The sequence below is a fragment of the Sus scrofa genome, chromosome 14 (genome assembly GCF_000003025.6).
Source record: "Sus scrofa isolate TJ Tabasco breed Duroc chromosome 14, Sscrofa11.1, whole genome shotgun sequence".
NCBI lineage: Eukaryota > Metazoa > Chordata > Mammalia > Artiodactyla > Suidae > Sus > Sus scrofa.
In genome coordinates this window covers 113,841,806-113,868,131 of record NC_010456.5, presented here as the reverse complement: position 1 = coordinate 113,868,131, position 26,326 = coordinate 113,841,806, and the positions used below count along the sequence as shown (strand labels likewise).

At 41.0% G+C, this 26,326-nt stretch overlaps 2 protein-coding genes across 4 annotated transcripts in view; both read right to left on the bottom strand.

Annotated features, from left to right (window-relative positions):
• Positions 252–24,025, bottom strand: AS3MT (arsenite methyltransferase). Of its 2 annotated transcripts, XM_021073476.1 has the most exons (12): positions 23,906–24,025; positions 19,060–19,193; positions 18,802–18,845; positions 18,420–18,547; positions 17,353–17,503; positions 16,699–16,835; positions 15,384–15,453; positions 13,442–13,523; positions 11,589–11,720; positions 10,977–11,119; positions 7,820–7,954; positions 252–418 (listed from the first exon to the last, which is right to left on the bottom strand). In XM_021073476.1, coding segments are annotated over exons 2-12 (1,128 nt in total). In that variant the 5' UTR covers positions 19,061–19,193; positions 23,906–24,025; the 3' UTR covers positions 252–313. The 2 variants fall into 2 exon arrangements, with proteins under 2 accessions (XP_020929135.1, XP_020929134.1); XM_021073475.1 differs by lacking the exon at positions 23,906–24,025 and having other exon boundaries at positions 18,420–18,845.
• BORCS7 (BLOC-1 related complex subunit 7) overlaps positions 19,577–26,326 on the bottom strand; it is a 39,188-nt gene continuing 32,438 nt past the window's right edge. The window contains exon 8 of one of the 2 annotated variants that reach the window (XM_013990481.2): positions 19,577–25,725. In XM_013990481.2, the coding sequence (XP_013845935.1) occupies positions 25,674–25,725 (52 nt within the window). In that variant the 3' untranslated portion in view covers positions 19,577–25,673. 2 annotated transcript variants of the gene reach the window in all.

The window sequence follows — 26,326 nt, the reverse complement described above, 5'->3', positions numbered from 1 at the left end:
TATAACTCATTCCTTTGCCTCCTGCCCCTGCCTTCTGCTCAGGTCCAGTTTTAGCTTTTTTTTTTTTTGGTCTTTTTAGGGCCGAACTTGTGACATACAGAGGTTCCCAGGCTAAGGATCCAATCGGAGCTGTAGCTGCCGGCCTACGCCACAGCCACAGCCACGCCAGATCCAAGCCATGTCTGCGACCTACACCACAGCTCACGGCAACACCAGATCCTTAATCCACTGAGCGGGGCCAGGGATCAAACCTGTGTCCTCATGGATACCAGTCAGATTCAATTCCACTGAGCCATGATGGGAACTCCCAGTTTTAGCATTTCTTTGTGCCACAGCAGCCACCAGCAACATCAGGGGAACTTCTAGACTTCGCACTGTCAGACTCTTCTGCAAGCTTGAATGGATCTGTGATTTTATCCTGTTAAAAGGCAAACCAAAATGAAAGGACAGTTAAAGGTGTTTTGAGGGACCCCCCAACACTAACATCTCAGTTTGATTTAGGTTGATTTACCTAGAAAGGGGATCAAATTTTACAATTCTGTGGCCTCCTGGGAGTAGCATCAGTCCCTCACTTATAATCAAGTCATCACTGCTTTCGGGTAAATGTTACTTAAAGCTTCAGAAAGGTAGTCCCTCTTGGATCAGGTAAGTTGATTTTGCTTTGTTTTGTTCTGTGCAATTCTCAGTGCCTTTGATCTTTTTGGAACTGAGTTACTGAAATGCAGAGACTTCTTCTCTTCACTCATTCTAATTGCCAGAAATGTGTGCAAGAGAAAAAGTTAGGTCCTGAATACTAGGGCCATCATTAACAATTACTGATGTTCTGACGTTGAGACTGCTGACCACCACCAGCAAGATTTCAGGGCAGAGTAAGTGGAATTTTCAAAAGATAAGATGGCAATCTTTATTTTTCTTCCCTTCATCTTCAAATGAGATAACCTCTAACAGCAGTGCCAACGGGGTCAGAGGAAAACCAGGCACAAAGGTTGGAAGTCAAGAGTATGACCAAGCCACCACTATGAGAAAAAAGTGGATACATGTATAACTGATTCACTTTGCTGTACACCTGAAACTAATACAACACTGTAAGTCAACTATACTTGAATTTTAAAAAGTTTTTCAAAAGCAACACAGGGTGTTCCCATCGTGGCTCAGTGGTTAATGAACCTGACGAGGAACCATGAGGATATGGGTTCAATCCCTGGCCTCGCTCAGTGGATTAAGCATCTGGCATTGCCGTGAGATGTGGTATGCCGCAGACACGGCTCGGATTCTGTGCTGCTGTGGCTGTGGTGTAGGCCGGCAGCTGAAGCTCTGGTTCAACCCCTAGCCTGGGAACCTCCATGTGCCATGGGTGCAGCCCTAAAAAGACAAAAGGAAAAAAAAAAAAAAAAGAAGAACACAGATATACTGTACAGCACAAGAAAATATAGCCATTATTTTGTAATAATTGTCTTTTTTTGTCTTTTGTCTTTTTTTTTTTTTCAGGGCCGCACCCATGACATATAGAGGTTCCCAGGCTAGGGGTCTAATCAGAGCTACAGCCGCTGGCCTACGCCACAATCACAGAAACACCAGATCCGAGCTGCGTCTGCAACCTACACCACAGCTCACAGCAATGCCAGATCCTTAACCCACTGAGCGAGGCCAGGGATCGAACCTGCAACCTCATGGTTCCTAGTTGGATTTGTTTCTGCTGAGCCATGACAGAAACTCCCTATTTTGTAATAATTTTATATGGAGTATAATCTATAAAAATATTGAATCACTGTGTCATACACCTGAAATTAACTATATTGTAAATCAACTTCACTTCAATACAAATTTTTCTATTTTTTCTTTTTTTTTTCTTTTTTTCTTTTTAGGGCCACATTCATAGTATATGGAAGTTCCCAGGCTAGGGGTTGAATCGGAGCTACAGCTGCTGGCCTACACCACAGTCACAGCAACGCCAGATCCAAGCTGTATCTTCGACCTACACTGCAGCTCACGGCAATGCCAGATCCTTTAACCCACTAAGCGAGACCAGGGATTGAACCTGCATCCTCATGGGTACGAGTCACATTCTTAACCCACTGAGCCACAACAGGACCTCCTCAATACGAATTTTAAAAATTAAACCCCCTCATGACTCAGTGGGTTAAGGATCCTGCATTGTCACTGCTATGGCTCTGGTTACAGCTATGGCCCAGGTTTGATCCCTGGCCCAGGCTACAGGCACAGCCAAAAAACAAAAACAAACAAACAAAAATTTGAAAGGGTATGAACAAGCCACCTCAAGTAATGAAAATGAATTCATTAAACACAAATTCACATGCATTATTTATTGGCGGTCACTGCAAATAGAAGAGTGTAAGGACAGGCACAGACCCTGCACTCACGAACGACAGTCTTCTGGACCATTCCCCTTACTGGTGGCCTTGGCCTCTCAGGCCCTCAGAGTCCACTTTTCTAAAATGAAGAAGCCTCACTGGATCTGGGCTACCTAAGAGGTAAATTAGCACCTGGAAGGGGATCTCCAAGCCTAGAAGAAGAGTAGCTATGCTGGTTGCTGCTATCAGGCCTTCACATCCATTGAATTGGCTCCTCTCAGCGCACTGGAATTCCTGATCAAAGAGTTAGCCTCTCCTCTTTCTCACCTAGGAAAATGACTTTCCACCCTCTTCTTCCTGCCCCATGTCCTCTCTACCAATAGGAGATAACGATATCACTATCAATTCCAAATGCATGCTCCCAGCCCGAAAAGCTCTCAAGACGTGAAGGAAAGAGAAGGTGGGATGTCTCGACAAGCAGTCGTTTCCAGCACCAACATCCCATGCTCCTATGAAAAGTAATAAAGATGGAGAGGGGATGCAGCATGTGGTGAAGAATGCCAGCTCAAAAATCAGATTCAGAAGTTCCCGTTGTGGTGCCGTGGTTCTTTTTTTTTTTTTTTTTTTTTTTTTGTCTTTCTGTCTTTTGTTGTTGTTGTTGTTGCTATTTCTTGGGCCGCTCCCGCGGCATATGGAGGTTCCCAGGCTAGGGGTCCAATCGGAGCTGTAGCCACCAGCCCACACCAGAGCCACAGCAACGCTGGATCTGAGCCGCGTCTGCAACCTACAGCACAGCTCACGGCAACGCCGGATCGTTAACCCACTGAGCAAGGGCAGGGACCGAACCCGCAACCTCATGGTTCCTAGTCGGATTCGTTAACCACTGCGCCACGACGGGAACTCCTGCCGTGGTTCTTGAATCCGACTAGGAACCATGAGGTTGTGGGTTCGATCCCTGGCCTTGCTCAGTGGGCTGGGGACCCGGCATTGCTACGGGCTGTGGTGTAGGTCACAGACACAGCTCGGATCCCGTGTTGCTGTGGCTCTGGCATAGGCCGGTGGCTACAGCTCCAATTCGACCCCTGACCTGGGTACCTCCATATGCTGCAGGTGCAGCTCTAAAAAGCAAAAAAAAAAAAAGCTCAAGACATGGAATTAACCTGACTTGCACCCAATTTAAAAAAAAAAAAAAATCAGATTCACTGCTTTCTAGCTGTGTGCCCGGATTACCTAATTAATCTCTCTGATTATCTGTAAAATGAAGATAATAATGGGGACTGTGAGGACTAAATGACGTGGTACCTTCAGCATATTAACTGTTCGATAAAGGCAAGAGCCCCTGTAGTAGTCCTCCTACTGTCACGTGATTACCACCACATGTTAAATGACGTAAGACAGTACATGGCACACATCCTCTCTGCATCATTTCAGATGCTGCAGCATTTTAATAATGTGATTCTCCTAACAGCAAAGTACACGTTGTCAGGATTAAAAAAGAGGGGGGAGGAGAAGAAAAAAAAGAAAAAGGATGGCTTTCAAAAACAGTCATTATCGTGTCAACCCCCAGTAAAAAGCAGTACTTTCATGCCTCTATTGCAGCAACTGATAGGAAGACAGAAATACGAGCAATTCTCCACATGCCGCCTGCTCACTGTTCGCAGGAATCTATCATTAAGGTCTTCCATAAAAAAGATAAGAATGTCCTCCCCCAAGAGCACAAGGTTATATTTCTAGGACACACAGCTGTTTCATTTTTTAAACCTTCTTTCAGTGTCAATTATCTCATTTCAGAAACTGATGTCAAGACACTGGCACAACAACAGGCTGAGAGAAATAAGGCAGGATAGAAGGGAGATTGTCTGAATAAACCAATTCAAACACATAGGATGTTGCAACTCCTACCAGTGGTCAGGAACCCTCCTGCACTTGAGCTGCTGCTCCCTAGGAGAACTACAAAGGCAGCAAACTCAGCTAACTGCAGTCTTCCCAGCCAGAGTGCCCTGGAAGTGTAGAGGCTAGGGAGAAGAATTCTTTTACTGGTAACAATTTTCTGAAGGCTTGTAGAGCCAGGATTCAGGAAACCAGGTAGAGGAGAATTCAAATGATGAAAATATTTCAGGATAAACACTGATTCTGACCAGCAAGATTTTGTTGTCCATGAATGACCCAGTTTCAAAATATCATTAACACATGGGTGAAATGTAATGGACTGAAAAGTCAGAATTCAAATTTCTCTACTTGCCCCCCTCCCCAAAATTACCTCCTTAGAAACACAGAAAAGTGCTTAAGAATTTAAGAAACCAGGAGTTCCTGTGGTGGCTCAGGGGTTAACAAACCCGACTAGAATCCACGAGGACTCGGGCTCCATCCCTGTCCTTGCTCAGTGAGTTAAGGATCAGGCACTGCTGTGGCTGTGGTGTAGGCCAGCAGCTGTAGCTCCAATTTGACCCCTAGCCAGGGAACCTCCATATGCCACGTGTGCGACCCTCAATAGACAAAAGACAGGAAAAAAAAAAAAAGAGAGAGAGAGAGAGAGAATTTAATAAACCAAAGAAAGTAAATCATTCTTCACCTCCAGAGGTGGCTTTACCAAATAAGTGGCCAAATAAGAACATATTAGGCTTTTTTGGTTCTAGGACTCTCACCTCCAATTAAACTTTCTCAGCTACAAATTTCCCCTTTTGGAAGGCGACCTCTAAATAAACTTGACTCTTAAAGACTGTTTCTGAAGTGACATAAGGGGGAGGAGAAGGCCCAAGCATTCCTTGTGTTTCAATGGATGCCCCTGGGTCCAAAATTTCTACACAATATAAGCAACAGAAAGCAAAATTCACGGAGAAAAGATTACAGAAATTCTGAGCCCAGGAGAAAGGGTGAATGAGAGAATGATGAAAGAATCTGGCAAAGATGGTCAGGACTCAAAATACAGAAAGAGAGTTCTAGGACACCAAGAACAAATCCAAATCCATAGTCATAACCACTTCTATTTCTTGAGTATGTTATGCCAGGCACTGGGCTAACATCTACATGTATCATTCCATTTGATTCTCACAGCCTGAGGGAAAAAGGGATTATTACCTCCTCATCACACATGAGGAAACTAAGGGTTTAGGGAGGTTAGGTAAGGTATCCAAAATCACACATTAAGGGGGAGAGCCTTTTTTTTTTTTTTTTTTTTTTGCCTTTTAGGGCCACGTCTGCGGCATATGGAGATTCCCAGGCTAGGGGTTGAGTCAGAGCTACAGCTGCTGGCCTACACCACAGCCACAGCAACGCTGGATCCTCAAGCCACTGAGCAAGGCCAGAGATGGAACCCTCCACCTCATGGTTCCTAGTCAGATTCGTTTTCACTGTGCCACGATGGGAACTCCGTGAATGTTATAAGTTTTGTCAGACAAAAGAGACTTGAAATCCATCACTCATCTTGTTCTAAATAATGAAATATTATAAATTAATGAATTAATAAAATAATTATAAGGAGTTCCCTGGTGGCTCAGCAGGTTAAGGATCCAGTGTTGCCACTGCTGTGGCTCAGGTAACTGCTGTGATGCAGGTTCCATCTCTGGCCCAGTAATTTTTGCATGCCACAGTTACGGCCAAAAAATGAAATAAAATAATTATGGTAGCATAAATAGGGGAAAAGGTAAAAATAAATAAGAGAAAGAGTTGCTAACATCTGCTATAACTACCTATCTGCCTTCTTCATAGAGAAGATGAGAGATGATCTGAGATGAACTGTGATAAAATGCTTTAGAAAATGCTACATCAGTATTTCAGTTATGAGAATAATTATAATTATGAATCAAAGACATTTTAGAAAATATTCATTTTAGAATACACTGGAATACTGGCTCAAATGTACATGCAAGATATTAGATATATAGAAATTAACATTTCAAAACAGCAGAGAAATGAATTAATAAACAGGGAGTTCCCATTGTGGCTCAGTAGTAAGGAGCCCGACTAGTATCCATGAGGATGCAGGTTCAATCCCTGGCCCCGCTCAGTAGGCTAAGGATCCGGCTTTGCCGTGAGCTGTGGTGTAGGCTGGTAACTGCAGCTCCTATTCAACCACTAGCCTGAGAACTTCCATATGCCATGGATACAGCCCTAAAAAGACGAAGGAAAAAAAATTGAAAACATCTATTCAGGAAAAAAGCAAATAAAAAGATAAACAAGAAATATCTGCAATATATAATAGACAATCTCTTCCAGAGAAATTTTTAGAAAAAGAATATCACTCTAATAGAAAATGGTTAAAGGAATTATATAAGAAGTTAGCAATGGATGAAATATAAACCGTTAATAAACACATTAAAAAGTTCAATATACAAAATAAAACAAAAAAATTATTTTCTGGGAGTTCCTGTCGTGGCACAGTGGTTAACGAATCCGACTAGGAACCATGAGGTTGTGGGTTCGATCCCTGGCCTTGCTTAGTAGGTTAAGGATCCGGCGTCACCATGAGCTGTGGTGTAGGTTGCAGACAAGGCTCGGATCCCGCGTTGCTGTGGCTCTGGCATAGGCCGGTGGCTACAGCTCTGATTCGACTCCTAGCCTGGGAACCTCCATATGCTGCAGGTGTGGCCCTAGAAAAGGCAAAAAGACAAAATATATATATATATATTATTTTCTACTTATCAGATAAGCAAAGATTTTAAAAAATAATACCCACTATTAGTAAGAGGGCAGGGAAAAGGCATTCTCATACATTCCAGGTAGGCGTGTAGACTGGTACAATCTTTCTGAAGGGCAATTTGACTACCTCTATTAAAAGGTCTATGTATGTCTAATTTGAGTAATTTTTTCTAAGGCAGCTCTTAACCTTTTTTGTATCTGTACCCCTTTGGAAACCTGATAAAAGTAATAGACTCTTTCCTAAGAAAATATACATACACACATATAATTTTAAGGGGTTCATGGATGCCCTGAAGTTCACTCCTGGATACACCACGTTAGGAATCTCTGACTTACTGTCAGCATTGGAAAAATGAAGTTCTGAAGTTAACTCAAATCATTTTACAGCTACAAAAATTCTAGAAATAAGTTATGGTGGCCAACTAAAAGAATAATGATTTGTTCTTTGCTTTAGCAGTCTGTGACAATTGTAATGACTTTCTTTCTCGCTTGCTTCATTCCTTCCTTCCTTCCTTTTTTATCTGCTGCAGTGACAATGCCAGATCCCTAATCTGCTGCGCTACAAGAGAAGTCCTGTAGTGACTTTTATTTATTTATTTATTTATTTATTTTGGGAGGCTAGGGGTCTAATCGGAGCCGTAGCCGCCGGCCTATGCCACAGCCACAGCAACGCCAGATCCAAGCCGTTTCTGTGACCTACACCACTGCTCATGGCAACCTGGATATTTAATCCACTGAGTGAGGCCAGTGATCAAACCCGCAGTCTCATGGTTCCTAGTTGGATTCGTTTCTGCTGCGCCACAACGGGAACTCCTATAATGACTTTTAAAATGGTTCTCTGAGGGTAGGGAATTGAAAGCCAAGCAAACCTTTGTTTCTAGAGCAGTATAGCCACCACATATTGGCAACTTCTCTTCAATAGGTCTGATCAGAAAATCTTGGGTAAATCGTGAATTCTTCAAGATAGCTGCTGTTTCTTCATCCACTTCAACAGTTTCATCTTTCTGAAAAGTAGCATGAAAAACATATTCTTAGAGATGCCACTGTGGTCTCAATAGGAGAAAAAGGCCCTGAAGTTTTACTGACGAGCGACATCTGAAGATAAAAGTTTACATCTTTTCTTTTCTTTTGGCCGTGTCATGGCATGCCAAAATTCCAGGGCCAGGGATTAAACCTGCACCACATAAGTAACCAGACCCACAGCAGTGACAACACCAGATCCTTAACCTGCTGCGCCACTAGGGAACTTCAAGATTACACCTTTTGGCATGGTATTTTTCTCATGTTCAGACCTGTTGCTAGCTTCATGCTTGTTTCCAAATGGAACTGACCAATGTCATTATAATTTTTTCTTTGGTGGCAATGCAAAAAAAAAAAAAAAGAAAGAAAGAAAAGAAAAACCATACTCTTGGCTCCAGTGTCTAGTCTCTGCTCAGAGGCAGATATAGAAAATTACTGTCCTCTGAGTTTCACCTTATTTATCGCTAAAATGAGGGCTTTGGACTAGTGGGTTTTAAAGTATATTTCCTTGGGCAGTGCTTCTGTGCCTGCCCGCTTGCATCTCTCACAAGCACCCTTCCTTAATAAATCAATGTCTTGCCTATCAAAAATAAATAAATAAAGTGTATTTCCTTGAGTCCCAGGGGTACCCAGGAAGTGTGCAAAGGGCCCACACCTTGGGAACTAGGAGTGAGCACAGGAGATTCTGAGCCGTCTAATTCCTGCTCCCATTAGATAAACTTTACTTGTATCCCTTCAGATCCTGGAGTTATATAAAGCAGTGACTGATTCATCCTTTAAATAAAATTTTATTGATAAATAAAATAAGGCTGGTGAGGAGTTCCCATCGTGGCTCAGTGGAAACAATCTGATTAATATCCATGAGGATGAAGGTTCAATCCCTGGCCTTGCTCTGTGGGCTAAGGATCCGGCATTGCCATGAGCTGTGGTGTAGGTTGCAGACGCAGCCCAGGTGCCACGTTGCGGTGGTTGTGGTGTAGGCCGGCAGCTACAGCTCTGATTTGACCCCTAGCCTGGGAACCTCCATAAGCCTCGGGTGCTGCTCTAAAGAGACAAAAAAAAAAAAAAAAAAAGTGCTGGTGGGCCAGAGGGTGGGCAAAATGGTTGAAGGGGGCAAGATATACAAACTCCCAATTATAAAATAAATAAGTCACGGAGGTATAAGGTAGAGTATAGTAACTGTAGATAATAATACTGGATTATATATTTGAAAGTTGCTGAGAAAGTAGATCTTAAAAGTTCTTATCACAAGTAAAAAATTGATAACTGTGTATGATAATAGATATTACCTACTTCCTATGGGGATGATTTCTCAATATATACAAATATTAAGTGTTTATGTTGTATACCTGAAACTAATATAATGTTATATGGCAATTATATTTCTTTTTTTTCTTTTTTTTTTTAAAGGCCACACCCATGGGATATGCAGGTTCCCAGGCTAGGGGTCAAATCGGAGCTGTAACCACTGGCCTAAGCCACAGCCACAGCAACACCAGATCCAAGCCAGTCTACAACCTACACCATAGCTCACAGCAATGCTGGATCCTTAACCCACTGAGAGAGACCAGGAATCGAACCCGTGTCCTATGGATACTAGTCAGATTTATTTCTGCTGAGCCACAATAGGAACTCTGGCAATTATATCTCAATAAAAAATAAAGTAAGTCTGCTATTAGAATTTTTTTACATTTTTTTGCTGCCCTGCAGCACACAGAGTTCCCAGGCCAGGGATCAGATCTGAGGTACAGTTTTGACCTAAGCCACAGCTGCCACAACACTCGGTCCTTAACCAGCTGTGCTGGGCCAGGGATTAATCCTGCGACCCAGAGCTCCCAAAACATCGCTGATCACATTGCACCACAATGGGAACTCTAGAAGTGGGGTTTTTTTTAAGTTACTACATCAGAGTGATGATTTCAAAGGCCCGTCTCACTCTAAATCTGTAAAACTACTGAAGTAGGCTGTATTTAAGCAACTTGAAAATGCTCTTTAGACCAAAATATCAGAGAAGGGAAACGGTAAAGTTCTTCCAACTTTAGAACAAATAATGACCATATCTTCTATTTATTGAGTTCCCAGTATAATGTTTTGCTCCATTCTTGCTAAAAATTCTGCCACATAAGCATTATTATTCTTACTTTTACAGTGGAGCAAACTGTAAAATAGCAAACAGCTGAAATATTATGCAGTACTCTCACTTTTTTTCCATACTCTTTCTCTACCATCCCATTAATCTGATGTTGGAATGACATTTCTCATAGAAAAGATTTTTTAGATGTCATAATGGTATTTGGTTATGTAGGAGAATATTTTACTCTTAGGAGATGCATGCTGAAATATTTAACAGTAAGATATCATGATATCTGCAACATATTTGTAATGGTTCAGCAAATATATATATATACAGACAGACATACACCCACATATGCCAACATCAGAAAGGTGAGAAGCAATCAATGCAAGTTTTAAAAAAGGTTCCTGCAGGAAGTTTCTTTTGTGGTGCAGTGGGTTAAGAATCCTACTGAAGCGACCCAAGCCAGTGAAGAGGTGCAGGTTCAATTCCCAGCCCAGGAGTTCCCCCCGTGGCTCAGCAGAAACAAATCTGACTAGGAACCATGAGGTTGCAGGTTCGATCCCTGGCCTCACTCAGTGGGTTAAGGATCCGGCATTGCCGTGAGCTGTGGTGTAGGTCGCAGACGTGGCTCATATCTGGTGTTGCTGTGGCTCTGGCATAGGCACAGACCCCTAGCCTGGGAATCTCCATATGCCATGGGTCCGGCCCTCAAAAGACAAAAGACCAAAAAAAAAAAAAAAAAAAAAAAAAAAATGCCCAGCCCAGCACAGTGGGTTAAAGGATCTGATGTTGCCACAGTTGTGGCTCAGATTTGATCCCTGGCCCAGGAATGTGGGTGTGGCCATTAAAAAATTTTTTTTCTTTAAAAGGTTTCTGGAGCAAGGGTAAGAGTAGGAAGAATGTTGAAAGTCATGGAAATCTTTATTTACCTTAAATGTGAAATTTACATCAAATATTAGCTCTTTTTCATGTCCAGTGATTCCTCCATTGTAAATAACTTTGCATCTTTTGGTTGGTCCTGTCTTAGAGAGTTTGAAGAGGCGAAATGTTGCAGAAACAAAACGACAGTCACCTAAAAACAGAATAAACCCCTGGTTCATCTCCAGCACTTCAACAGCTATTGCTTTGCCCAGGAGATGATTATGTATTATAAAGATGATATCTTCTTTGCATACCATCAATTATCTTTCTTTTTTCTTTAATGATTTTTATTTTTTTCCATTATAGCTGGTTTACCGTGTTCTGTCAATTTTCTACTGCACAGCAAGGTGACCCAGTCACACATGCATATATACATCCCTTTTTCTCACATGCATACCATCAATTAATTATCTTTCTGGGCACATCACTCTATTTACTGAAAACCTTCAAAGCGCTTTATTAAATACCAAATTTTGGGAGGTTGCTATTAAACAGGAGACAAGATGGAGATTTCCAGATGATATGGTCTCCAGTGAGACTCACAAAGGAGATTACTAGCTGATCACCAAATGTGAACCATTTGGGGTGCAGTTATAACAGTCTCTGGTGCTGTTTCTTACCAACCACACTTTCTAGTTCCTTGTTTTGAATTGTAATGAAATTGGCAGCAACCAAACGTGGAGGAGAGAACCCAATTTCTCGGGCAAGGATTGCAAGGTCCTTCCAGTACAAAGCACCACCCAGGCATTCACCTAAAAAAAGAAAAATCACAGACCAACCAATACAACTAGATATTAAGGGAATTATTCTTCTGTATAAATGATAAGACTATGGTACTAGTTAAAACATAGGTCCTTGAAAAATAGAAGAGAGACCTGAGTATTCCCCAAGATCTAGAAATTCATTATTAAAACTGGATAAACTAATGGTCTCTGGGAACCATTCTTCAGGATAGTCACTAATGTATTAGTTCCAATATTAATGTATTAGTATTTAATAATACGTATGTTTGTGAGTAAAATCATACAAGAAAAACTACAAAATTGCCTCTTAGTTCCAGATTAATCTCATAATGAACTGTTACTAGTACAGTAATTACTACAAATGTTCATCAGGCATTTTACAGTTTTCAATTAATTACAACAATTAACAAATTATAAACAATCTAAATCATTACCATAAAGAAATGGTCAAATAAAGTATGGTACAGCTATACAATACAGTTGTATAATACAAATACTTTAAAATATTTTTTAAAAATTTAAGCTTAGGAAATATGCTAAATAAAATTAGAATGCCAAATTCTACATGCAGCATCTTCCCAATATTATTTATTATACACACTTACAGAAAAAAAACATACACATATATATAGAGAGAGAGAGAGACACACACACATACACACACACACACACACACACACACACACACTAAACTATTGAAAAAGGTTTTTGCTGGGTTATGTGATTTTTATGTGATTAGTAGTAATTTTCTCTCTTTTTTTTGTATTTTCTAATTTTTCTTTCTTTGGCCTCTGCCATAGCATGCAGAAGTTCCCAGGCCAGGGATCAAACCCACAGCACTGCAGTGACCCAAGGCATAGCAGTGACAATGCTGGATCCTTAACTGCTCTGCCATCAGGGAACTCCATGTATTTTCCAATTTTTTAAAAATATCTATTTTTATTGTTCAATGAGAAAAAAGTTAACATATTTATTTTATAAGTAAGAGCATTTGGTTTCATAGTCAGACTGACCACACACATGCATTTATCTCCTAAACATCCAGAGACTTCATGAAAATGACAGTGGAGGAACCAACAGCACAATAATGATGAGAACACAGGGAATTAAAGAGATACCAACTCTGAGCAGTTGCTCTCATTTCTACACTAGAGCTTTTAAAGAATTTTTCAGGGAGTTCCCGTCGTGGCACAGTCCTAGTCGGCGGTTAACAAATCCGACTAGGAACCATGAGGTTGCGGGTTCGGTCCCTGGCCTTGCTCAGTGGTTAAGGATCTGGCGTTACCGCGAGCATGGTGTAGCTTGCAGACTCAGCTTGGATCCCGCGTTGCTGTGGCTCTGGCGTAGGCCAGTGGCTACAGCTCCGATTCGACCCCTAGCCTGGGAACCTCCATACGCAGCGGGAGCAGCCCAAGAAATGGCAAAAAGACAAAAAAAAAAAAAAAAAAAAAAAAAAAGAATTTTTCACATTCATTGTCCCATTTAATCTTGATAATAGCCCTATAAATCAGATTGAATTATTACCTATGTTTTACAATTTGGAAAACATGACTCAAAGAGATTAATTAAACTGTCCAAGGTCATACCAGATTTGAATGTCAGGGAAGGACTGGGATCTAAGGCTCCTGACTGAACCCCATGTGTTCCCACATCATAAAGCCTCATCCACAAAGTACATCATGTCCAGGATGTACTTGAATGAGTATCTGCCTTAAAACACAAAAACCTACCCCATAAAACTTTGTGTGTCCTGATTTCTTCTGGCAATTCAAGGCTAGCATAGACGTCACTGAAATATAGCTCCCCGCCGTGCTGAAACAGCAGAATTAATCCAACAAGGTTAAAGATTACATTAGTCCCAGATAGTAAAGAAAGGAATGAGGGGGGAAAATCCACTGGAAAAACAAAACAAAACAAAACAAAAACAAAAAACAAAAAAACAAAAAAAAAACAGAAGTTCTTGAGCTGATCCTTTCTAAACAAATAACAGTTACCTTCCCACTTATAATCATTAGCTAATTGCTAAGATTTTTTTTTTCAGTGCCCTACCCAACAGGTAATAAAATAGCTTTCCAAGCTGAAGCAATCCAAACCAAATGCAGCCCCAGGCTGTTACAGAACTAACAGAAATAAAAAGTATTCATAAACTCTTCCCTCTTAAAAATGGTACAACTTTTGGGAGTTCCCCTCATGGCGCAGTGGTTAAGGAATCTGACTAGGAACCATGAGGTTGCGGGTTTGATCCCTGGCCTTGCTCAGTGGGTTAAGGATCCAGCGTTGCCGTGATCTGTGGTGTAGGTCGAAGATGCAGCTTGGATCCCGAGTTTCTGTGTCTCTGGCGTAGGCCGGTGGCTATAGCTCCGATTCAACCCCTAGCCTGGGAACCTCCATAGGCAGCGGGAGCAGCCCAAGAAATGGCAAAAAGACAAAAAAAAAAAAAAAAAAAAAAAAAAAGATATAACTTTTATAGTGTTGTTACGTATCTTTAAAAGGACACATTATCTTTTTAAAATATTGTCCTTAAAATCTCAGGCATATGCATGATTGAGAATTTTAAGATTTTATATGTAGCTAATTTTAAGAGCATGGAGTTCTAGATTCTACAATAACGTCTCCACTTTCTACAAGTACATCTTGGTAAAAAGTAGTGAGCTGGTCTTTGAAAGGGCATCCTATTTAAGACACTGGTAAATCTCTGCATAGATATTTTTATTTGATCTCTACAACAGCCCTATACACCAAAAATCTCAGGATCGTCTGTCATGAAGAGACACACCTCATGATACATATAGAGGACGTGGAGCTCCTGTAAGTTTTCCTTTAAGAGAGTAGTTAACGTAAAAGTGCCATCTTCCTTAACTTCCTAAAGATCTGGAATCCTGTTAGATACACAATAAGGAGCCCTGAGAAACGCTGTCTGTGCTAGAAGAGTATATGCAAAATAATATACTTAGTAGTCAGTGCAAAGGTCCCTGCAGCTCAGCAGATACTAATCTAGGGTCATGTACAGCTACAAGATAGAGGAGAAACACTCAGCAAGGTAAACATTTAACATGTTCAATGACTTTTTTTTTTTCTTTTTTTTGTCTTTTTGTCCTTCTAAGGCCCCACCTGCAGCATGGGGAGGTTCCCAGGCCAGGGGTCTAATCCAAGCTACAGCCGCCGCTTACGCCAGAGCCACAGCAACACCAGATCTGAGCCATGTCTGCAACCTACACCACAGCTCACAGCAACACCAGATCCTTAATCCATTGAGCGAGGCCAGGGATTGACCCTGCAACCTCATGGTTACTAGTCAGATTCATTTCTGCTGCACCACGACGGGAACTCCCACAATCATGACTTTCAGATTTATTACTTTTTGAAACCTGAGAGGAAACTAATTCCATAGTCTAAGGTATTCCTGTCACTCCCCCTTTTGCCACAATTATTTTATCTTCTTTTATTTTATTTTATTTCCGCCTGTCGCATGTGTAAGTTCCCAGGCCAGGGATCAAACTGGTGCTACAGCAATGACCTGAGCCACAATGCTGGATCCTTAACCCACTAGACCACCGGGGAACTCCCACCACTCTTTTTAATTCAGTACGTAAATTAAGGGGACAAGACCAGGACACATCCCACGTGCTCAAGCTGATGTTCAAAGACCACTTGGCTCCCTCTTCTCCTCACCTTTAGCACTCGATATACCTCCTGAAGCACTTGCTGTTTATCAGGTACAAGGTTAATGACACAATTGGATCTAAAAAAGACCAGACAGAATGTCAAGCATACCTGCAGACTACTTACCTTCAAATCCTTTTAGTCTCTAAAAAGGGCTCCCACCATTTTCTCAAAGCTGTACCATCCTTCCCGCCTTCCTCCTCTCTTCCACACAGTCAGTTTGGTCCCAAGATAAGGGAGATGGACAGAGCATTTGAAATCCCAATAAACCAGCAGTTCCTGTTGCGGCTCAGTGGTTAACGAACCCGACTAGTATCCTTGAGAACGCTGGTTCAATCCCTGGCCTCGCTCAGTGGGTTAAGGATCATGTTGCTGTGGCTATGGCGTAGGCCAACAGTTGTAACTCTGATTCAACCCCTAGCCTGGGAACCTCCATACGCCGCAGGTGCGGCCCTAAAAACAGACAGAGACAAAAAGTAAATAAATAAAATCTCAATAAGTTGTTAGCGAGTTTGAGGGTGCAGAACAAATTTTGAGGCATGCTTCTTATTTGTTTCTGATCTGATGTTCACCATGCAACAAAATGACCTGGGACCAGATGGCTACTGCACAAAACATTTCTCCCACCACTCTAAGTAGGCTAGGGTCCTCAAAGGCTGTCAGGTGGGCATGATGCGACAACAACGTAAAGGAAAAACAGAAACATGGAACCCTATAATTTGTCATGAAAATAGTACTAAACATAACAGGTCAGTGTTGAGTGTATGAGAGGACTCAGTCTTGGTGGATCTTGCTGGTCTTTGAGGCTCATTCATAAACCACAGTTAAGTTTAACATATTCTTTGTTTTTGTTTTTTCTTTTTTTTTTTTTTTTTGGTCTTTATGTCATTTCTTGGGCTGCTGCCACGGCATATGGAAGTCCCAGGCTAGGGGTCTAATCGGAGCCGTGGCCACCAGGCTACACCAGAGCCACAGCAATGCAGGATCTGAGCCACATCTGTGACCTACACCACAGCTCACGGCAACGCCAGATCCTTAACCCACTGAGCAAGGCCAGGGATCGAACCCAAAACATCATGGTTCCTAGTCGGATTCGTTAACCACTGGGCCATGATGGGAACTCCAGTACAGTGAAGTTTAAAATATATGTTCTCTCGGGCTAGTGTGTTCTGTTGCTGGTGGGCTACAAACACTAAGCAACCCAGGTCAGCGCATTCCCTTTAAGTCATGCCAAGTTTAGTTCAACCCCCCAAACGAAAGTGATGACATTTGTGTGTTCAATAGGAAATGGGCTATGTTCACAACAGTAAGGATATAGACCTACATCACAATATCGTAACTCTCATTCTTGATTCCGGCCTCTCCCAACTTCTCTATGTAGCCATGAATAAAAGTCACATTGGGTGTCCGGAAGCCATATTTTTCCATGTGATAGTCAATGTACTTGTTAGCCACTTCTACCTAAAGGAACAACAACAACAATAAAAAAACAGACTTGAAAATCAACTTTTTTATGCACTAATTTTTTCTCCTAAAATTTCCTATTACTAAGGGAATAAACTCCCCTCAGACTACTTTGGGTAAGCAAACAAGGTTCATCTGGTCGTATAGGATCTACTACAGCATGGGACAAATCAACTAGGCATAAACTCCCTGCTTGATACATGGTTTTTATTTGAATAAACTCTTTGCTCAATAAAATCTTTTAAGATAGATGGCAGAAAGAAGGAAAAGATCCAACTCCATTTAGTCATCATGAGATTCATTAAATCCGATCAAACCTCTGACTCTCTTCCCCCACAGAATCCCCTTAATTGTCAAAGTTCTGGGTTTCCAGATTAGGAAGCAAAATGGCACAAAGGAGCACAGCATTTAGCAGCCTAAAGTTATCCTTGAAGAGTCACAAGGAAACAACGTTATCTCCAAAGCAATGTTTTTCAGAATTCTTTCCTCCTTATCCTTGAAATCACTGCCTCACCTGACCTTCTGTCATGTCTACTCCAGTGACATGTCCCTTCTCACCAACCAGCTGACTAAGTGCATAACAATCTCGGCCACTTCCACTACCCAGATCCAAAATCCAGCAGTTCTCCAGACATTCAGGGATGACCAGGCCACAGCCATAATACCTGGGAAATAGAAAATATATACATATTTTTTCCCTGAGACTAGAAGACATGGAACTACTAAATCTTACACATCCTTCCTCCTTCCCTGTTTCCTTTCCTTCCTGCCCTCCAGCATTCATTCAGTTTCTTGTTGGGTGTGTAGTCTTCCCCATTACACCAGAAGCCCCGTGAAGGCTGAGACTCTATCTGCTCTGTTTACCACTGAATTCGTGGGCACTGTACCAGGTACTAAGACAAACAAACCAACTGAAATGTTTGTTACACATTAACTAAGCATCTAACACAGGTCCAAGACTTGCCAGTTATTGAAGAAGAAAGGTAAGAATTCCATCTCTTAAGTATATTTAACAGGGGAGATGAAACACAAGCACAGAAAACATTTTTCATGATTTATTGACAAACCACACAGCGCAGGCAGTGAATGCTGCAGTGGTTTGGGGAAGGGGTGCTCAAGGATCAGAGAAGGCTTCACAAAGTAGGTAGGACGTCAGCGAGGTGTTTGGATGGGCAGGATTTAGAAGGTATAAAGTACGCTGAAGGCATTCTAGATTGATAACTGCATGCTGGGCAGGCATCACCTTGGCAGTGCTCATGTCAAGACGAAGCGAAAGGTCTGGCTAGAATCACATAGTGCAAAAGAAGGGACCAAGGTTGGTTGGGGGGAGGGCCAAACGGGACAGTCTTGAATGTCAGGTCCAAGGAGTGTAAATGTACCCTGTGAGTAAAGGGGGCAGGTAAGGTCACTGGAAGTTCTTCCAGCAGGAGGATGATCAATGCTGTTTTACCAGTTTTATAATAGACAAGGCGAGCCCCATGGGTTGGAGGAGACTGGTTAATTCCCTAGTGACTGACACCACTAATCTTCTGAGAAAGTTGCTCTCTGGGGTCTTCATGGAGGCAGCACAGAGCACTTTACCTCAAGGATACTTCCTCATGTACATTCTGCAGGGCCTTCCGGATGTGCTTGGGGACCGGCCTGGCTGCAGTGACACAGGCATTGGTCTGGAGGTCTGCTGATTTCTTCAGCACCTGCCCGTAGTAGGTCTGATCCAGACCAAGGGTGGGGCGAGGGGTGGGAAAAGAAGAGCTGGAGCTGGTATCCGCAGGGTGACGGCTCCCGTGCCCACCACCAACCCCACTCCAACCCATCCAGGCCTGGCCAGGCTTTGCTCCCTAAGCTCAAAGCCCAGGCTTGGCCCTGTCCCCCACCCCAGGAATCTTGGCAGGGCTTCCAAAGGCCTAATCCTCCCACTCAGTGGAGGCTCCACCAGGGCCATTCCAGGCCCTACTGCTGTCACCTGCACGTTCTTCTGGATCTCAGCGTCACTGCGGGGACAGGCCACTGCAGGAAGGAAAAAAAGGCGGTTGAAAGGCGAGGGCGCTGAGCAAGGCATGAGGGAGGGGGCCCCTTGGGACAGACGGGTGTATAAGGGGCTGGGGCTGGGGCCGGGCAGGCGGGAGCGCTGACGGTGGTGATGGGAGGGGGAAGGGGAGGGGGGAGCAGGGCTAAGGGCCGCGGGCTTGCCCGGGAGCAAGCGGGGAGGGACCCTACTCACTGTCTCCTCGGTCCCCGGACTCCAGGACTTGGGTCCGCCGCAGCCAGCGCTCGAGGCCCAGCACACACGCGGCCCCGCCCCGCAGCAGGCAGGCCTGATTCCCCGCCCAGCGCCGCAGGTCCGATGCTCTGCTCCTGGTCAGACCACGTGTCGTCAGATCGCACTTTGGCCCTGCTGGGCCCAAGGTCATCTTGGCCGACTTGGTCTTTTCAACCAGGAAGAGCCTATTACTATTAATTAGTATCTGCCTTTATTGCTCCATTGTGATTTTCATTTTATAAAGCACGTGTGAAACCCCTTATATATTGATTTTTCGCCCCTTTTGGGAATTAAATCACCTAAATCACTTTTTCTCAATCTACTTTTTATTATTTTATTTATTTATTTTTATTTTTTAATGAGGCAATTAAGTATTTAAAGAGAGAAGAGAGAGAGGATGTGGCAAAAATACAGGCACGGGCAGTGGGGTGGGGGTGGAAAGGGAGAAAGACCTGGAAAAAGAGAGGAAGAGTCAATCTACTTTTTAAAATCTGGTTTATTAGGATATAATTTACATTCCGTAAAATTCACTTTTCTTTATAAAAGTATACATTTCTGTGAATTCTAACAAGGCATACATACATACATCACCAGTCAAGACTCTCACTCAAAAAATTTTCTTTGAGCTCCTTTGTATAATAAATCCCCCCGCCTCCAGCTCCTAAACAACCATGGATCTGTTCTCCTTCCTTTCCCAGAATGTCACAGCAATGGAATCACATAGTATGCAGGTGTTCTCAATCTATTTTGAATTGTATTTAGGAAAGAAACAATACCAAGCTAAATTTTAACCCCTAGTATTTTTTGAGTCAATTCACTTGTTCTCTAGGTATTGTCTTTTCACCTTCAGAAAAATTTAAATTTATTTCTTTTGGAGTTCCCATTGTGGCTCAGCAGGTTAAGGTCCCAATGTTGTCTCCACAAGGATGCAAGTTTCATCCCTGGTCTCATTCAACCCAGCACTGCTGCAAGCTGTGGCATAATCCAGTGTTGCCACAGCTGTGGCTTAGGTCTCAACTGCAGCTCCAGTTCGACCCCTGGCCCAGGAACTTCCATATGCTGCAGGTTCGGCCGTGAAGATGCTAAAAAAATAAATAACTTTTTTCTCTCCACTCCTACAACTGTACATCTTATTTCCTTTTGTGGTTGTAATAAACATTTCGATTCCTTAGGATAGTAAGGATATAAGGGGTTCCAACTGAAAGGATACCTAAATGGTAGATTTACTAAATAATATCATTTTTCCATCCCATCTGCCACTAGCAATCTTCCCAGATGTCAATTAGTTGTTAAATGTTAACAGAAAGGTGTTGTATTTTTATATTTTAAACAAATTAAACCATAGAAACAATTCTTGTTAGAATATATTTTTTTGGCCGTGCCCATGGCATGTGAACTTCTCAGGCCAAGTATTGAAAACACACCACAGCAGAAACCCAAGCCATTGCAGTGAGTGACAATGGCAGATCTTTAACCCACTGTGCCACAAGAGAACTCCCTTTGTTGGAATATTTTCATAGGTTAGAATATTTCTTACTATTAAGTGTGTAAAAATAAGTTTTTACAGATATCCAGGTTTGGGCAATCATCGAATGGTGAAAACCCTACTTAATATTAGTTTTCAAAATACTCTCTCCATAAAATTAGTTCCTTTAGAAAAGCAGTCACTTTCTCACTCACCGTTAAAATGGTAACTTTATCTTGAAAGGATAGACTCGTGGGAGGTTAAGGAAAAGGCGCTATCATTTTCCACTTGCTCACTTTGGCTTTTATTAAATTATCTTCAATTTGTGGTTATTCACAAGAATCATTTGATAAGCCTTAAATCCACTTAACCACACACAGATAAAGTGCAATAAAACCAACCACTGTCAACTTAAATTGAGTTATTCCCAGTTCTCCCTCCGGTATCTTAGTGTGCAGGACTCACTCTGGACCAGACTGCCTGTGACCATCATTCATTCAGATTGGCCAGTGCCTCAGCCACAGAATTTTTTGCTTTTCATTATCAAGCCATATTTTAAATATTGGCCAAAACTAATTTTCTCTTTTTAAGGTTAAAAAAAATTAAATATACATAGATATTTGCATATTTTCTTCCCTTACCTCCAAGGATGACTTTGTGCATACCTTCACACATTCCACCTCAGAAACTACTGGTCTGACAATCCCAGGATGATTCCAGATAGGCAGATTTTGGTGCAATACACAGGACCATTTTCCAAAATGGCCAGCACCCCTATGTAAAGGATTCTCCAAACATGAGAAGTTTTCAAGCAGAAGCTAGATGACCATCTGGTTGTTTACTTACTAGAGATGAAGTAGCAGGGGAAAGTGGATTGGATTCAATTACTTCCAAGAAACTTTCCTTTGTAGTAAATACTAGAAATGACAGGTAGCACTTCAATTTAGAAGAAAAGTAATCGATAACTGCAAGCTAGACTAGTAGTAGTCAAAAGATCTACCATCAAGTTCAGTGACCTTGGGTAAGTCATTTAATCTTCCTGGCTAATGTTTTTTCATCTGTAAAACATGGGGCCAGAATTTAATCACTTGTGAGGCCCCATACAGCTCTAATATTCTGGGGTTCTATAATTCTTCTAAAACATACTTTTTAGAAAGATTTTCTGTTTAAGTTTTAATTAGAAGTTGAGTTTTGTTCAAATGCCTTTTTAGTGTATATTACAGTAATGTGTGATTCTGTTGTTATTAATGTAATGTGTTTTGTAGCTGTTGTATCAATTTTGTAATTCTGGAATTATTTCAGCAAGTCTTCCAAATATTTCTCCACTCAACTTTTCTAAGATTTTATTAGGATTTTTGCATCTATGTTCATAAATAATAATCTCCTAAATTTCTTTATATTATCTTTTTTTTTAATGAAAATTGCATCTACTTCAGCAAAGGGCTGGGTATCTTGCTATCATTTTCTATACTTTGGGAGTATATGGAATGAAAAAGTGTCAGGACAGCTACTGCAAGCAAATGACATTTTAATTGGTTGTTTTTGACAATTTACGGATTATTTCTCTGACCAATCTGGACATACTCTCTTTTAAATACAGGTTTTATATTATATCTTTATAAGGAGCCAGACATTTTGATACTAGTAATTAAATTTTTAGCATCAAGCTGACAAATCTAATTGATTTATTTTATATATATATATACCTTTATATATATTTTATATGTAAAGGTCAATTATAACTTTACTAATTTGTACTTTTATGATTGAGCTGACACTTTACCAACTGAATCTATAAGGACGAATGAATGGCTTCACTTTTGAAATTTTTCAATTTTTTTTTTCAAATTTTTGTCATTCATGCTTGGTTTTCTTATTCCACTTTGATTTCTTTTGTTCTCTTATGTTCTTTTTCCAAATTCTAACTACAAACTCCTTTAAAAAAACAAAAAGAAAGCATTTCTTTTCACCTTTCCCCAATACAGAGATTTAAAGCATGATTTTTTTTTCTCTTTAGAGTACCACTTGAATATCATCACATAAATTGGCTTGCACAAAATCTGAATTTTAATTATTATCTCTTTTTTTGGCCGCACCTGTGGCATGTGGAACTTCCTGGACCAGGGATCAAACCCACACCAAAGCAGCAATCCAAGCCACAGCAGTGACACCACCAGATCCTTAACTTGCTGAACCACCAGGGAACTCCTAGGATTTTCATTATTTTGAAATTATCCTCCAACATATCCTCTACAACCCAAATGTTAAGAATTATCTTGTCTCCATGTTTGATCACCATTTAATTCTACATAACCTATTTCTACAAAAAAACCTATTAAATTATGCATACATTTCTGCCTGTTCTCATTTCTGTCTATTTTCTTTCATGTATTTTGGCATGATGTTCTTTAGAATGACTAAAGCAGTACTATTAGGTTTTCGTTATTTAATGTAAATTTCATATTTACCATTAAAATTTTGATTGTGGAATGTATTTTATTAGGTATAATATAAGAAATCACTGCTTCTTTAATATTTGTTCCAATATGGAATTCTCTTGCGGCAGAGCAGGTTAAGGATCTGGTGTTGTCACTGCAGTGGCTTGGGTCACTGCGTGATGCAGGCTCCATCCCTGACCTCGGAACTTCCACATACTCCGGACACGGCCAAAAAAAATTGTTCCAATAAAGTAGATAATTATCAAGGACACACTATATAGCACAGGGAAATCTACTCATTAGTTGTAATAACCTATATGGAAAAAAAAGAATGGAATATGTATATATGTAACTGATTCACTTTGCTATATACCTGAAACTAATACAGCATTGTAAGTCAACTATACTTCAATAAAATAAAATAAAAATTTGTTCCAATATGATGAAGAAAACATAGACCACACCTTTATTTTTTTTCCCTCTTAAATGTTTCTTTGGGAGTTCCCGTTATGGCGCAGCAGAAACGAATCCAACTAGGAACCATGAGGTTGTGGGTTCACCCCAGCCTCGCTCAATGGGTTAAGTATCCGGCATTGCCATGAGCTGTGGTATAGGTTACAGACACGGCTAAGATCTGGCATTGCTGTGGCTGTAGTGTAGGCCAGCATCTGTAGCTCTGATTTGACCCCTAGCCTGGGAATCTCCATATGCCATGGGTATGGCTCTAAAAAAAAAAAAAAGAAAGATTTCTTTGCTTCCTGTATACTTAGATGGTTGAACTTGGTTTTGTTTTCTAAACTGCTGATTTTTTTTTTTTTTTTTTTGGTTTAATCAGTCCTTAGATGTTCTAGGTAGATAATCCTACTGTAAGATAACAATTTGTCTCTCCAATGCTAATATTTACCTTTAATTTAAATTTCCGCACCAGGTGTGACTTTTAGCAGACTGTTGAATAAAAACTGTAATAGGAGTTCCCTGGTGTCTCAGCAGGTTAAGGATCTGGCGTTGTGACTGCAGCTGCATGCTGTGGCCATGGCCAAAAAGAAAAAAAGAAAAAAGAAAGTGTGACAGATAATGCTTCAAATGTTTTACTCTTACGTGAGAATTGCTGTAAGTTTGCAGCCCTTCTTTTTAAGGTAAATTGAACCTGTTTACATTTAATTGTAATAAATGTTTATAGAATGAATGAATAAGTGAATTCCTATATTCATAGTTCTTTTTACCTTAATATGCGTATATATAAAATGCAGTAACCTGATGATATACAATATGAATTAAACTGGACTCATATTTGCTTTTTTTTTTTCTTTCAGTAAAAACACCATTTTCTTTTTTCTTTTTTTTTAGGGTTGCACTCACGGCATATGGAAGGTCCCAGGCTAGGGGTCGAATCAGAGTGTAGCTGGATCCTTAACCCACTGAGCAAGGCCAGGGACTGAACCCTCTTCATCCTCATGGATACTAGTCGGGTCTGTTACCACTGAGTCACAACAGGGACTCCTGGAGTCCCATTTTATATTCAAGCAAAGTATAGACATTCAGACCTGACAGGAGATAATGGTAATGGCATTTAATGAGACAAATTCAATGAGCATAGGTAAATGTCTACAAACATAAGGTTTTCTCTCCAGGGCACAACCCTACACCCCAGTGACTTACAGTAATTCAACTGCGTTCCCATCTGGCAATAATGTCATAAAAGTGAATTTGCTGGGAGTTCCCGTCGTGGCGCAGCGGTTAACGAATCCGACTAGGAACCATGAGATTGCGGGTTCGGTCCCTGCCCTTGCTCAGTGGGCTGTGGTGTAGGTCGCAGATTCGGCTCGGATCCCGAGTTGCTGTGGCTCTGGCGTAGGCCGGTGGCTACAGCTCCAATTCGACCCCTAGCCTGGGAACCTCCACATGCCGCAGGATCGGCCCAAGAAATAGCTAAAAAGACAAAAAAAAAAAAAAAAAAAGTGAATTTGCTAATGACTAGCAAAATTACAAAATGACCTCAAGGCCACTTAATCAAGTGTCACAACAACAAAGAAAACCTAGGAATGAAGGTCAAGGCAGGAGGTTGCAGCTGGCCAGATATGCTATCATTTGCCTCCTTTTCATTTAGGAATTTGCTGTAACAAAGTAAGTATCTCCTCTCAGTTATTAGAAAAGAAAACAACAGGTATTACCTATTGCCATTCTCTGACCATGAAATTAAAATGTTTCCTGAATGTATGATTAGAAGAAAAAAAGTCTTTAAAAAAGAATATTAATTATTCTTAAATGTTCACAATATTAATTATTCTTATATGTTCACAATAGAAGCTCTATGTCTGAATTTAAAACATTACTCAGTATTTGCTTAAGAAATAACATTTAGATAATGTGACTTTTGACATACTAAGAGTCTATGGGATGTCCATGGTAAGACATCTTTTAATTCTGCTTTAACATCAAGAAAGGCAACTTAAAAATTCAATAAGAGACTGGGTAGATCTGATTCAAGAAGTGCTTCTGAAATTCAATCACCTAGCTTTCTTTCAGGAGAAACTATTCATCTTCACAGATTCTTTTCTAACATAACGTTCGGAGAAGAAAAGGGAAAATCAAACCCACAGCACAATAATTATGTAAGATATCTCCTCCTCAGTGTCAGGTGAAGAAGTGCCTTTGCCCCCTTGTAAGCTGTTCTATTTCAAGAGGTGATTCAACTGGTCCTGTAGATTTGATGATTGCTCAACGCTATAAATTAGAATAGAGAAAAAGGTTTATCTGGAATGACCAATAATGACATCGTGTTGTCAGAGGAGCCCTCTATGCAATCATACTTTCTTTTGCCTTTGAATGTGAAGGCTATTGGGGGGCAGATTCACGGTTCGATGCAGAGATAGGAGTATTCCTCTACGTTCTTTGTATGCAATGCTCTACTGTTTCTGCAAGTCCAATTTCATACTTTCTCCCTAGAAAAATGGAGAACTAGGAGTTCCCGTCATGGCTCAGTGGTTAACAAATCCAACTAGGAACCATGAGGTTTCGGGTTCGATCCCTGGCTTTGCTCAGTGGGCTAAGGATCTGGCATTTCTATGAGCTGTGGTGTGGGTCAGAGACACAACTTGGATCTGGCGTAGGCCAGCAGCTGTAGCTCCAATTCAACCCCTAGCCTGGGAACCTCCATATGCCACGAGTGCGGCCCTTAGAAAAGACAAAAGAGACCAAAAAAAAAAAAGAAAAGAAAAATGGAGAACTAGATACTGCAAGGAAAAATGCAATCAGTGCAAAAAAAAAAGACTTCATTGTGCAAATGATTTGCACAAAATACGTACACAAAGCATATTATACACAT

Excerpts from the sequence above, each read along its gene's own strand:
- AS3MT (XM_021073475.1), bottom strand. The coding sequence starts at position 18,652 with ATGGGTTGGAGTGGGGTTGGTGGTGGGCACGGGAGCCGTCACCCTGCG. Across the intron at positions 7,955-10,976 it reads ATGTAAATTTCACATTTAAG|AAAGATGAAACTGTTGAAGT; the intron begins GTAAATAAAGAT and ends GCTACTTTTCAG. Across the intron at positions 419-7,819 it reads ATACTGCTCTAGAAACAAAG|GATAAAATCACAGATCCATT; the intron begins GTTTGCTTGGCT and ends GCCTTTTAACAG.